The sequence below is a fragment of the Gouania willdenowi genome, chromosome 5, assembly GCF_900634775.1.
Source record: "Gouania willdenowi chromosome 5, fGouWil2.1, whole genome shotgun sequence".
In the NCBI taxonomy this organism is placed as follows: domain Eukaryota; kingdom Metazoa; phylum Chordata; class Actinopteri; order Blenniiformes; family Gobiesocidae; genus Gouania; species Gouania willdenowi.
This window is the reverse complement of record NC_041048.1, coordinates 6832392-6847057: the sequence shown is the minus strand read 5'-3', so window position 1 is coordinate 6847057 and position 14666 is coordinate 6832392. Positions and strand designations below refer to the sequence as shown.

The window sequence follows — 14666 nt, the reverse complement described above, 5'->3', positions numbered from 1 at the left end:
ACATGAACTTTGATAAATGTGTCCTTCAGATCAGAAAATGCTAACGTATTTTGTGGCCCCACCTGTGATAAAAATCTATCTCTGCCATAACAGTTACATGTGCCACTGTACATACCGATGCAGAATCCAGCTCTTTCTGTTTCCTCTCGAACACAACATCGTCCACCTTGTCTTTCTCAAACTCTTTCTGGCAGCGGTTCAGCAGCAGTTTGCGAAAGTTCACCGTGCTGTTGGGTTTGTCTGTCATTTGCACTTTGAGCTGTACAAAAAAAAGGCAAAATAGTGAAGTAAAAAAATGGTAAATAAGCTACTCTACTGTGTTAATACATTTGTAAAAATATAACTGACAAATTTAGTGTCTTACCAGCAATATTAAATTAGACATTCTTTAATACATAGTTGTAACATATAGTGGGAAGATTGGCTAAAATACAAGCAGTATTATCCATAAACCTCTGCAACCAACACCTGATGTTAAACATTGTACTACAGGCTTATTACTTCCTCTATGTTGCAGAATCTCATCAACTTTTTTAATAATAACGGCCAACGTACCGTGGCGAGGCACCGACACATATTTCCATAAGCCACGGAGAAGCTGGGTTCGTCGAGGGCCTTCTCAAAGACCAGATCGATGACCCCTTTGAGCCGCTCCTCTGTGTCGATGGTCAGGTCGGTCACCTGCTTCATCAGCTGGTTGAACTTCTGAGGCGTCAGCTTGTTCAGGATGCTCCGCACCTTTTTGAAGAGCTCCTGTGGGGATTCAGACACAAAAGACAGATTCATTAACGAGGTCCGCGATTACTCAGTGTTATGACTCAGCACATTAAATTATTCTCATTCTACTTTTAGAAAAGATTCGATTGAAAGTAATACACAATACAGACTCTGCTGTGTACGGAAGAAGGTTAGGGACAATTTTGATGGTGAAAATAATTTTGGGCAAATCAAGAATAAAGTTGAAATATAATGTCGAGACTAAGGTAAAAAAAAAATAAATTAGATAAAAGTCCAAATTTAAAAAAAAAAAAACTCAAAATACATCATAAAAGTAAAAAATGTGCTAATGAATTTAAATCTACCGAAGCTGACGAGGGCCAATTCACCAAATGACAACAAACGGCAAATAATAGCCATCTACAAAATGCCGTGCATCTATGAATGCTATACTGCAAAGTTGGATTTAAAAACAAAGAGATTAATCCAACTTAATCCAGTGGTTCCTAACCTTTTCAAGGTCGCGACCCCATTTTGATAACACAAATTTCTGGGGTCCCAAGAGACTTTTTTTCTTTTTATAGTGCGTTACAAAAATAGGATTAGTGCAAAAAGTGACAAAATGCGCCACTTCAGATGTTTTTGGACTACATTTTATTTCTATTTTTATTAAGTATAGAATACATTTGTTTGATTTTGTAGAATGTGTTAATTTTGAAAACAAATAATAATATATAAAAAAAGTTTTAAATATAATTTTAATCAGTAATTTTTATTTTTTGCCAATTAATAGGCATTTCAGGCGATAGCGGGTCAATAGCGGTAGAGAGCGGTAGAGAGCTTCCTGGAGGTGCGGCTTCTCCAGCTCAGTGCCGCGTCAAATTTGTCATCAAAGTGGGAACGCGTCATCAAATTGGAGCGAGGTGTTTGGGCTCGCCCTGCAGTAAGAAAGGAGCAAATCACCCTCTAACTAACGATTGAAGAAATCAATGAAAAAAACACTTTGGGCATGTGTATGAAGCCCAAATAGCACTTTTATGATGTCGAAAGCACAGTAAAGTTGATTTAGCTTAACATGGGCCCTTTAACTCTTTGGCTGCCAGCCATTTTCAGAACAGCTCTGAAAAAACCTGTCAGTGACTTTGAGGCTAATTCTTTTTTGCTTTAGTGAAACCTCTAACATCTGAACATTGGTTTCCTTCCATAAAAAAACAAAAACAACATTGAGACCAGGCTTTTGATGGCAAAGATATTACGATTTTGCTATCTCGGTCAGAAATGTATGGTGCCCTTACAGTATGTTGGCCATCCTCCCAGTCTCCCACCCTCAGCCTCCATACACGCAACTTCCTCCTTCTTCTCGACATGCCGAGTCCCAACGTTTGGCCCGGGTTGTTGATCGTCTTCTCTCACGATCGTGACACTCTTAATAATCGACAGGTCCACACATGCTCTGCTCGAGTGCGCGCTGCTGTGAGCTGCTGAAAGCTTCTCTCGTAGTGCCATTTTCTCCCTCGTCCCTGGTTTCTCCCTCCAAGCTGATGGTGCCCATCACTGTTAATCTATCATCCAAAGGTGCACTGCAACCATTTACATGGCACCAGTTGGTTACTACGTCATAGTACTAGGCTGATATTCATGGGAGACCTCCGCCACAGTGTCTCCTAGCAACCCCCGTTGAAAAAAAAATGACGTACATATACGTCAATGGCAGTCAGCAGTTGGATTTGAAATGACGTATATGTACGTCAATGGCAATCAGTGAGTTAATAGCAAACCTTCAACTTTATTCTCAGAATTTTGACTTTATTCTTGATTTGCCCAAAATTATTTTCTCCATCAAAATCGGCCCCAATCTGCTTCTGTAGCTATGCAATAGATAAAAAGATGGATACATGTTTATGTTGTTTGTGCAGGGGATTTGTTTTACCTTTGTTTTCTGTATCTCTGGATCCTCTGCTTGACCCTCCCTCTTCATGCCGGGTTTCCAGGCATTCTCCGATTTCTGCAGCTGAATGTCATCGTTGACCGACACATGCATGATGATCTTCCTGGGAGGGGGCCGCCGAGCACCAATGTTCATGAGCTACAAATGAACAAAGAGAGAGGGTGAATCAGAAATAAGTCAGTAATACAACTGCGGGTTGCTTTGGTCAGCAAACACACTCAAACAATACAGTCTCCCACTAAATCACATTTTGTTCTAACCAAATTAACAGGTGGATTCTTTTTTAACCCGCGTGTTGCCAGTTTCCAGCGTGTAAGTGTGACTCACTGCAGCGCCTCGTCCACTGGACATCTGCCTCCCAAAATCTGCAAACGCAGGCGTGAAATCGGGTCCTCGAGAAATCACCCTGGTGTCCATCACTCGAGACTGCTGCTTGTTTTGGTTCATCTGTGAGAATACACAACAACACACACAACTCATCAAAACATTAGTGGCAACACACCAGGATTGGGGTCAATTATAATTGTAATAGTAAAGTAACTTTATTGATCCTGCAGTGGTAGGGTGTCATTACAGCTCAGATAAAGTGCAAAAAAAAAAAGATCAACAAAAGGCAACACAGAATACTAAAAGACACCTGAAAAATAGTGCAAAGGAGATAAAATACAATACAATAATAGAGGCTATAAATAAAAAGAAAAAATTTAAAAAGTATAAATAAATACATTTTCTTATCCTAAGAATATAGATTTATATTCTTTATATATTTCTTCATCATAGTGGAATTGAAAATTAATTACAAGTATGAAGTAATTAATAAATAAATATCTTGCTGTCGTATTCATAACTAAATTGCGATTGACTTGAGATAAATGACTGACAATTTTCAGGGCAATTACAATTACACAATTATGATTTAACGCAAAACCAGGGAACCATGTTACAATTCTAAGTACAGTTCTACACATATGTACTTAATTATTAAAATATGTTTCATATCAAGCTTTCCCACATTTGACCATTAAAAAAAGAATTGAAATCGAGGGGTATACGAACACAAAAAAGGCTCAGATTTCCACACCAAAACCTATATTTTTATTAATTAGGAAGCCGAACAAGGTAACCAATAGATAGGAAAGAAATTAGATGATATATATTTGTTTTTAGTCTATTTTACAGCTGATTAAGACCCATTATCATATGAGATGCTAACAGAATGCTAACATAAGAGTAAGGCTGACTTTTATTACGTTATTTATTTCACGTTCAGTAATTGTGAACAACTGTAAATTAACTTTAGTAATTGTAATTGACTTTCTGAGGTTAAAAAAATTTGCAAATTTCATTGTAATTGCAAAAAAGGCTGGTCACTGTAATCGTAATTGAATATTGGTAATTGAAAACGTAATTGAACCCAACTCCACACACACCCACACCCACACACAGACAGACAGAATGAGCTGAACAGCAGAGGGAGCAAGTTAACCCCAGCATAAAGGCCCCTCTGCAACACTAGTCAGCACAATGTGTGTGCATGTGTGCGCGTGCGTGTGTGTGTGCGTAGTGGCCCTTTAGAGGTGACTGCTACAGATAAATGCTAAACTATTAGCATTCTTACAGAAACGGTGAGAAACACAAAGGCTCTTTCTGATTGCATAATGTTAGAAACAGATGTTTTTGTGGTGGGAATAAAGAAGAAATAACAAATCCAGCTCTGTGTCTTTCAGCTGTCCTTGACTTCCTATTTGCTCTTTTCCATTGAGATTTCACTTCCTCTCGCTGAGAAAATGAGACATTGGGATTGAACCAAATCGACGGTTCGTAGGTCGAGGTGTTCTTTTAGAGAAACTAGGGGAGAAGCATGAGCTCTAACTCAGCCAGCAGTGACGCAACACCTAAGTGATTTTAATCAAAACAGCATTCTGGCCGACCTTGATGCTCCACCCATACAACATGCAGGAAACTGAGGAAACCCAAACGCTCAGATCTTTCATCCACTTGGACAAATATTGCAACAAAAAATGTTTCCCATAAAACTTAATTATTTTTTTTAATAATAATACATTTACTAATTAATGTATATAAATGATGATTGAACTAACTTTGAATGTTTCCGTCTTCTTTAATTGGTGTGAATCCATTACACATTAAGATCTATATGACCGTGCATGGCAAAGAATGCACACTTGTTTGAACATTATTTTTTTCATCCTAGTGTAGTTAATGAGTGTTGATCGACACAGATCAGATACGATATCAGCACGGATCGTGGATACTTAATTTGTAGTGTGAAATGTTATAAAAGGCTTGATTAATTGATATTACCCAAAGAAAAAACAATAGTCTGCAGCAGAAGGTATGAGAAAAAGTGACCCATTTATCATGAACTAAAGGGTTACAGAAATTTTAACATTAAAAATAAGAATATTCTACTATTGAATAATGTAAATAGAATAAAAAATTAGAAGACTCCAAAAAATAACTGTAGTTTATTTAAGCTACTGGATCAGGAAACCGTTATTTATAATTACCTTTATCAAAAAATTAACAGTTATACTGTGTGTGTGTATATATATATATATATATATATACACTAACTAAACTTTTAAAAAGAGAGAAAAGAGGACCCACCTTGTCGAGCACCACGTCACTGATTGGTGGAAGCCCTTCTGGCTTCAGAGTGCAGGCTGGCATGAACTGGAAGCCCAAGAGGAAGTCCCGGTCATACTGACGCTTCCCACTAGACTCAGTCAGGTCTGAAGCACCAGTTAGAGAAGATAGAATATGATTGTTATCAGAGGATAAAGACACACTGAAACATATTGACCAATTCTTTACTATTTGGGTAATTATTATATAAGTGTAACAAATGTTAAAAAACTAAATATATAAAAACACGACACTTTAAGTGATAAATAATTACAGAAAGCTCAGAAAGGTTTTCTTTTTAAATGAAAGTATCCCTTGTCAACATTACCTTCCATGTCCTGTGGCATGCCTGTGGAGTTCTCCTTTTCTCCTGGAGTGGCTCCACTGTCGGTGCTCTCCGTCTCCGAGGTGTGACCTGCACCGTTCCTCATCGGCTCCGGCTCTGCCTCGCCGTTTTCCTCTGGAGCAGCTGGGGGCATTCTATCCATTTCGGGGCTGCTTGAGGGAGTAGGAGCGGTGGCTGGTGTGGAGGGCGAGGTGAAAACTGACGGCAGGGTCACTGGGATGCAGCTCAGAGGAGAAGACGGCAGGGCCTGGTCTCCAGCAGGATGATCCACATCCACAGGTACATCCTGTGAGGAGGCAAGACAGAGTTTTTTGAGTTGGGGGGAAAAAATGTTGACTTTTTTTAGATACCCTGTGAATGTGCTTATTATTATTGACGATGCTCCAAATTTTAAATATGTTCTCGAGTCTAACATTTACTTTAAGAGTAACTAAACCCACTGGTTTTTGCTGCCACTATGGAGAAGATAAAAAAAAATGCTTTGATTATGGGCGGGGCTCCTGGAGCAATTAAGACACACCCAGTCTATGCTATAAAACCTCCAAAGAACAATCTATGCTATGCTAACTAGCTACTCATTACTCAGTATAGCTCTCTATTTACAGTTCGCTAAGACCAACCTACTCCCACATATTGCAGAGAGCACAGGGACTAGTTGTTATTTGAGGGGCGGGGCAAACAGTGCTTGTTTGTGACACAAGATGGTCCCAAAACATCACAAGACCTTGTTCTCAGCCAATAGCAAAAAACAATTGTAATACCTCGGCTTCAACCCATAGAGGGCAGTCACTCTGACATTGTACAACAAAATATGACAAATTGAAATACTTGGACTAAAAAGTTGGACCAGGATCAGTCAACAGTTCTTCTTCATACCAAAATACATTTGTTTTGAAGAGAAAAAAAAGTGGTTTTTGGGTTTAGTTACTCTGGAGAGGAAAGGAGTTTACGAGAGAAAATGGCGTTCCGAGAGGTTATTGGTGAAGCTCACAGCAGCGCACCCTCGACCAGAGCATGTGTGGAACTAACTGGACTATTGAAAGTGTTGCGATAATGAAAGAAAACCATCAACAAACCGGGGAACGCAGCAACACTTGGCATGTCCGAGAGGAGGACGAAGTTGCATGTGGAGACTGATGGGGGAGAGACTTGGAGGACGGCCAAAATACAGTAAGCAAACCATACAACTCTGACCCAGATAGCAAAATAATATTTTTGCCATCAAAAGCCTGGTCTCAGCGTTTTTGTTATTTTATAGAAGGAAACCAATGTTGAGGTGTCATTAAAGCAAAAACAAAATTGCTTAAAAAATAGGCTTTTTTCTCAGCTTTTTGTCAGAAACTGACGTTCAATTGATTATGGAAGAACAAAATAAGCTAAAAACTAAATTATTTTTTCTGATGAAAGTAGAGACTAATCTTTCAGATTCTGGTTTCAGATTTCAGATTGTCATCGTACAAAATATTCTGTATTCTAAAATGGCTGGCAGTGAGGGGGGTAGCTGTTCTGAAATTGGCTGGCAGTCAATGAGATAATAAACTTAAAAAAGATTAGGTATAAAAAATCTGATTTCCTTACTTATTTTATAGTGAAACCCACCACCATCAGATCTTTGCTCTGTTCAAGCTTCAGGTCAGTTAGGCACATTGGATCTAAATTATTTCATTTGTTTTTACCTTTGTTCTGAAGGAACCAAGGGTTGGTAAAAAGTTGAAAACAGAGCTTACTCATCTTTTCTGTATTCACTGAGTATTAGAGCTAAAGTGTGTGGTTATCACAGACTGTTGCAGGTAAAGGGTGCAGCTCAACACTAAAGCACAGGAAGCAGAAGCCAAATGTTGGTTTTATGAAGAGAGGACAGAGAGTGAACGATGAAGATGATGGATCGCTCTTTACTGTCATTCTCCGACAATAACAGCACTCCAAAGTCATTGTGCACACTTCCTTTGCTGCACATGTTGAAAGACTTTCCACTTGAACTATTGCCCACAGTGCACTTTTCCTTCTCTCTTCAACTATTTTAACATTTCATAATCTTGTGTAAAATTAAATAGCAATAGTTTGAAGCAAAGAGAATGTTGATGATAAAACAAAGAAAAAACAAACAAACAAAAAAAACAAACAAATAAAAAACACTTCAGCTTATAGGCTACGACTTAAAGAACAATTAAACCACTATTACCTCATCCTCATTTTGGGGCGTTTCTCCAACAGAGATTCCTTCTTTTGGTTTCCTCCTGGTCTTTGGTACGGTAGAAGAAGTCTGATTGACTGTAGAGAAACCAAATGGGAATCATTTAATAAACAAACTAAAGCAAAATCTATTTATCTCTATGGCAGGGGAGTCGAACTCATTTCCTTTTAGGGACCAAATATGAACAAGTTTCATCTCAAGTGGGCCGTAGAAGTGGGGAATAGAACACTTTCAACTAGTGCTACTTTGCATTTCCATGTATAAATGAAATAAATCATATATAAGGTACCAACAATATCCAAGCAATAAGTGACAGGTAGTGACAATATTGATTTAATTTGGGGAAATGTCAAATAATTTGAGGCCTGAGCAGGATTTTGGAAAGATTAGGTTCCTTTTATCAGTTTGAGAGAAAAAAATGACTTCCTTTGTGTTTTACAAGCATGAGAAAATCATGGTGAACCTCTGCAAATATTATAGAGTTTCACTGAAATTGTGACAAATTCCATGAAACTACATTTGAATAAGTGTAAAGTTCTACTTCCAAATAAATCTATTGAAATGTTCTATTTTTACATTTAAGTGTATTATTTTGCACAGATGTCAAGATTTATGTTTGGATATGATACAGTGATTTAAAATGACTCCCAATTTCTACTTAATTTCAATTAACAATTCTAATGAAAAGTTTATATTTTTTGAATATTGACAAAATCCCTGAGCTTAAGTTCCCGTGGAAATTTAAGAGATATTCTACAGTCCTTTGAAACCCAACTGAGATATCCACAACTAAATTATTTGGTTATTTACTGGTACACTGTTTTCGCAGCCATTTTTTTTTACTTTCCCTGTGGGCCAATTTGGATGTTTTAAATGGCCGGATTTGGCCCCAGGGCCGTGAATTTGACACGTATGTTCTATGGTATTTAAAACACAGATGACTGTACATATCGGGTGGTTTTAAGTATTCTAAATTTCATGGTCTGGTTCACAAATCCTGGTTTCAGAACCACTGGAATAGGTGCTCTAATATAAAATAATGAACTTTAAAAAAACGAAATAAAAATTTCTTGTTTAAGACTGCTACTACTACAAATAGTCCTGCTATGTTTATAGACCGTTTCATTGTAGGGCTGGGCGATATGAACCAAAACTCATATTGCAATGTTTTTTTCTCATAATGGCGATATACAATATAAATCTTGAAAACTTTAATTCAAATGAAGTCTAACCACAAAGACAATTTTGGTTTACATTTGCTGATGCAAAATACCACAGAGACACATTTATTAACAAACAGCTGCACAATATGTGCCACGTTTGGCTTTTTCTCCTCTAAGAGACAGCACGTGTGAGTGCTTGTTTAGGGAAAGGTCTGGGTTAGGATGCACTCAGCAATTCATCTAACTGTGCTTTTAATGCTGTTCTGAGAAGTAGTGAAAGCAGCTACTCCTTAACCAAGTATTTAATACAATATAAGCTATAAATATATATGAATATATGCAATATTGTAATTTTCTATATCGCCAAAGTAGAAAACTCGATATATCGCCCAGCCATATTTCAAAGTGCCACATGCAAATATAGATGTCAAGGATCTAAAAATAATTAAAACTAATAGAAATAAAGGAAAGCAGACAACACTACCTGTAGTGGGACTCTTCCTTGTGAGTGTTTGTGTCTGGCACTCAGTTTTAGTGTCATTGTTAACACTATGTGCCTCGGCCCCTCCTCTGGAACTGAAGTCTTTAGCGTCAAAAGACTTGCTTGGCTCTTCAGCCTCTGTCGTGGCCTGCACTAGAGGGGGGAGGCCAGGAGGCAGCATTACAGGCAGAGATGGGAGGGGGCTTGAGGTGAGCGTGACTGGGACCACAGCCACGGGCGCCATCGGAGAGAGCGCAGCAGCAATAGGCACCTCTGGCCTCATGTCAGAGGGCAGCATTTCAGAAGACGACGCCTCCCTGTAACTGGCTGTAGGGATCAGAGGCTGGAGAGCAGCTGGGGGAGCGGGACACTGCTCATGAGCTGGGGGGTCCAGCTCTGTTCCAGAATCTGCAAGACCGTTCAAAGCCTTAGCAGCCAATGATGGGGAGGCAGATAACGTGAGGGCGGAGTCTGGGATGTCCTCGTCTGTGGCGGGAATCTGAGGTGGAGCCGAAGGGACTGGAGAGGAGGCGGGAGACACTGCTGATGCTGCTGTGACCTCCCTCACTGAGGGGGGGTCACCTGTGTTGGCTATTGACAGCGAGAGCGTGACAGCAGCAGGCAGTGGGGAAGAGAAGAGCAGCTCAGGTTCTATATGGAGGGAAGGCTCAGGTACAGGAGCACTGGCCTCCAGTCGCTCGGAGGACGCTTCGGGCTGCAGCAGCTCAGGTGAGGAAGACGTCTGGACCACTGGATCCAGCTTTGGCGATTCAGCTAAAAACACAAGGAGGGGAAAAAAAAATATTCTAAATTCAGATTGTGTGGTTCTAACAAAGCATTGAAGATGAGCCTTGATTTAAGTCAGGGGTTCTCAACCTTGGGGTCACGAGATGCCTTCAAGAAACAAAAAAATATTTTCTGAACAATTTGAACCAATTTTTACTTATTTTTACCCTTTTTCTGCAACTACACCAAACTTGCTGTATTTTAACCTATTTTTTTTATCTCTTTCTAGCCATATTTTTGCTCCTTTTAATGTATTTTTCTGCCACTTCTCCATTAACTGTCAATGCCTTTTCAACACATTATTTGCACTTTCAATATATTTTCAGCACTTATAAAAACTTTCCACCACTTTTCCCACCTCATGTTGCATATGATGACCAACTATAGTCACTTTTAGCCTCTTTTCACCATATCACATGGTTATTTTTACCAAATACACGATTTGTCATGCCCATTATTTGCCAGTTTTAACTAATTATTCCTACTTTTTTCTGCCACTTTTAAGACAATTTTCTGTCAATTTTTGGCCACTTTAATTTGAAATTTCTAACCAATTTCTGTGGTTTTTAAAATCCCATTTCACCACCTTTTCTACCATTTTGGTCACTTTCTATCCATTGTATTTCAGATTAAAACAAAGATTTACATCTTTAAGATGACTATATACTATGACACAAATAATAATCAACGTCTTGGATAACTGTGGATATTATTCTGATAAATAAATAAATGTGGTTATCACAAATTCATAGAAGAATGGACCATCATTTTGCTGACTTTATGGATTCATTGCAAAAAGCTCTCCCCTTTATTCCCTCTTATATATGGCCCTGTCTCCACATGACTGTTCTTCATTGTTCATGTCTGTGTTCAACCACCTTCAGGTACAGTGGAGGTCCCCAGTCTCTGGACCCCTAGTTTAGAACCACTAATTTAAGTGATAAGAGTTTAAAAACCGCATTCAATATTTGATATTGATGTTAAAAAAACAGAAGGGGGAATACCTAGCCCCGGTTTGGAGTCGGCAACCCCAGAGGTTAATGTTTGCCGAGTCTGCAGGTGCTGCTGAGGCTGTGGAGGTAGCTGCGGCTGCAGCTGCTCCAAAGCGTAACTTCCAGGATGCGTTTGCTGCTGCTGCTGTGTAGGCGGAGGCTGAGGCTGCTGCAGCTGTGGCTCTGGAGTTTGGCTGCTGCTAAGCTGCTGCTGGGATTTGAGGTAGAAAATGTGAGGTTAATGACGCTGCAGCAATAAAGACTTGTAGTAGAAAAATCAGAAAAAAAATTTGTAAGCATATGACAAGTATGACAGATTGAATGATAAAGCAGAAATGATTAGCCCAGCAAGGTATCAGGGCAGAAGGGGAAAGGCTCAGGACCAAAACAGGTCAGCCAATAGACAATTAACAATAACAGAAAGACGCAGAAGAAAAAGTGCTTTTTTCAAACTGATAACACATTTTAAATTTGGGCATCTTTTAGCCTTTAAAGGGGACATATCATGCTAAATCCACTTTTTAAGCCATTAAATGCATTTTGTTGTATATTTAGAGTATTTAGAAGTAAAGAAAAGTTAAAATTAGTCTCTACAGGTGCTCCGTAGATATCTTTATATTCTGTTTTGGTCATATTTTGCAATCTGTTTTGATTTTTCGATTCTCTATTACGTTTTTTGAACAATAACGTCACAGTATTTGCAGCGGAACTGCCAAATTAGGACATCGACTCCAGGCCCAACACTTCGAGCAATCCGCCATTTTTATTTCTCGCTTTTATTTTGTAGTCCAAGCTCAAGGATGCCGAAGTTACGAGAGGATAAGTCAAAATGTTTGGTTGTTGGATGTAGTAACTGTACCCACATATGTGGGTAAGGTCATTTTTGTGTGCGTGAAGCACTTCAAGGACGACTGCTTCATCAACCTCCACCAGTATAAAGAAGGATTTGCTGAAAGACTTTGTCTGATTGAGGGTTCAATTCCATCTATCTTTGGAGATGATGAACAGAGCACTTCGGTAAGCTGTAAATAACGCTAAAAGGTGTGATAAGATGTCCCTGTCATTGTTTTGTTAGCATTAGCAGTTGCATCGTCTTCATATGTTAGCGCTGTGTGCTCGTTTTAGATCCTTGATGATATGGCCTACATGATTTAATTTAAGTCTAAAGTTTTCATTAGTCATTTCATTTTGCCATTTTTGTCTCCGAAAAGACTGTATTAAAATGCATTTCGTGACGTTAGCTTGGCGCTAGCATTAACTCGGCGCTTGTGAAGACGTTGTTCTGCAGGTTCATCATCATTTTCATCTCGCTCCGCCGGGTCCGACTCTGGCTCGAACATGTAAGGCTGGATGGACAAGTCTTCCGTTGTTTTTGTAAATAACGTGTGAATAAAAAGTTTATGCGCCGCTACATAACCGTATCTCTTCTATCAAACTACAAAAATGGCCGAACAGGGTGGAGTTCAACCGAGTGTCACCTCTGCAACCTGGAGAGGGGGCGGGGTATGAAGTGTCTCATTTGCATTTAAAGAGGCCGCACCAAAACGAGTTGCTCTTAGAAGCACATCAGAAAGGGGGAGAAAAGGGGCCTGTGGAGCTATAATAATGAGGAATTCAGACCCAAGCATTGCAGTTCCACTTTATATAGACCACAACTGTATGATTTATATGTAAAAAGGAAGGATTTAAAAGCATGATATGTCTCCTTTAACATGCGTCAAAAAAACTAATGTAGCCACTTGTGATCATTTGTTTGGTGTTTGGGAATGGATTCTGTTGAAGGTGAAGATTCAACACCATGCATAATAAATAACAAATCCATACAATCATTGATAAAACAATTCACTTTAAATACAAAATATCTAGATAAAATCATTTTAAAAAGAGGTATAAAATTAGCTGTCCAGTTCTCCAAAGCTGATCAAAAAAGTTTGTTTAAAGTTGTTTACAATATTATTTTAATGCTGTGCACATTTTGATGTCCTCGCCTAGTTTATTTCATAATATAACACATTTTGTTTTAAGAGTTTGAAGGATGCTGTTTAAATATATGTAGTTTGCTTTCAATGTAGGCTCCTTCCATTGCTGTAATATTAGCAGTTTCACTTTAAGTAGTGGTTACGAATAACAATAATAATAATACACTTTATTTAGAAGCACTTTTCAAAAACTCAGAAATTTTACAATTGTGAAAACTGAAAGAACATATAGTTATCATAATATAGAATAATTACCATAAGTGTTACAGTATGTGCGAGTGCATTTTGGAGCTGGCCGTACCTGTGGCGGGGTCGGCGTGGAGGAGGGTGGGCCGACCGGAGGCGTTGAATTCCTGCTGCCTGAACCTCCCGCCATGATCTCCTCTGTGATGTCCCTTCCACCCTGATTGGGGTCACGGATACGGATCTGCAAGGACAATGGCACAAAAAAAATATATATATATGCAGATCTCACTAAAGCATCAGTTTCAGGGTTACCCTTTCACGTTATACAGTATGCATGCTTTGTAAACAATACATCTATCGACTCAGTGTTTGCCGCTCATTTGTCTCACATTAAAATATCACTACTGCCTCAACAAATAAAAATCTCAATACAATAGGTTACACACAAATGATATATTATTTTTCCATTATAAAATTTTAATTACTTGATCAGTCCCATGCATCAGTTATCATGCAGGGCTTCATTATCAAGGTATCACTAAACACTGTATGGATGAACCTAACTTTCTGATACGAGAAGTCACTTCAACACACTGTGCTGTACTGCTGGGCTTTGATTCCCACGTCTAATCTGTAATTGACATGAATGACTGAATCATCAGCTAATCACATTTTGGATGTTTAATGACAGTCCACCCACTGGGACAGCACGGTGTCCTGAGCTACACTCTGGAATTATTATTTATTTTTTAAACACAAAACAGATGACTGGACATAGTTAACATGGGAAAGTTGACTACTTAAAGTTTAGAGGCATTAGGGTGATGTAGCAGAGACTATGGTATCCTTATACAACCTTTTCACTTCTGATACAACACCGATATTTGGGCCTTAAGTTTTGACAGATACCAATACTGATCTGAGGAATCATACATACTTTTAAAACTTAATTAGGAGTGTGGAATGTTAGAAAAAGTTTGATTAAGTGATATTACTGAGAGATCAATGGTCATCAACTGTAGGTATGAGAGAAACTGACCCATTTATCATTAAACAATGGGTTACATAGATTTGAACCTTAATCATAGGAATATTCTACAATTTAATAAAAAAAACAAATAAATTAGAAGACTCTGTAAAATAACCTTAATAAAAACAAAATACAGTATGTACTCGAGTGCTTACAATGGAGATTTTAGATGCAAGCCAAAATAATCTGATTTAT

The 14666-nt window shown here is 38.6% G+C and overlaps 1 protein-coding gene across 11 annotated transcripts in view; it reads right to left on the bottom strand.

Moving 5' to 3' along the window:
• eif4g3a (eukaryotic translation initiation factor 4 gamma, 3a) overlaps positions 1-14666 on the bottom strand; it is a 66448-nt gene that overhangs the window by 17355 nt on the left and 34427 nt on the right. For 7 of the 11 annotated variants that reach the window (XM_028445884.1, XM_028445888.1, XM_028445890.1 and 4 more), the window contains 10 exons: positions 13557-13691; positions 11289-11487; positions 9502-10272; positions 7843-7931; positions 5643-5946; positions 5297-5421; positions 2993-3112; positions 2648-2803; positions 556-753; positions 116-259 (listed from right to left, as the gene is read on the bottom strand). In XM_028445884.1, the coding sequence (XP_028301685.1) occupies positions 116-259; positions 556-753; positions 2648-2803; positions 2993-3112; positions 5297-5421; positions 5643-5946; positions 7843-7931; positions 9502-10272; positions 11289-11487; positions 13557-13691 (2241 nt within the window). The remainder of the gene's footprint in view (positions 1-115; positions 260-555; positions 754-2647; positions 2804-2992; positions 3113-5296; positions 5422-5642; positions 5947-7842; positions 7932-9501; positions 10273-11288; positions 11488-13556; positions 13692-14666) is intronic. The other 4 variants (XM_028445895.1, XM_028445886.1, XM_028445885.1 and 1 more) reach the window with 3 other exon arrangements.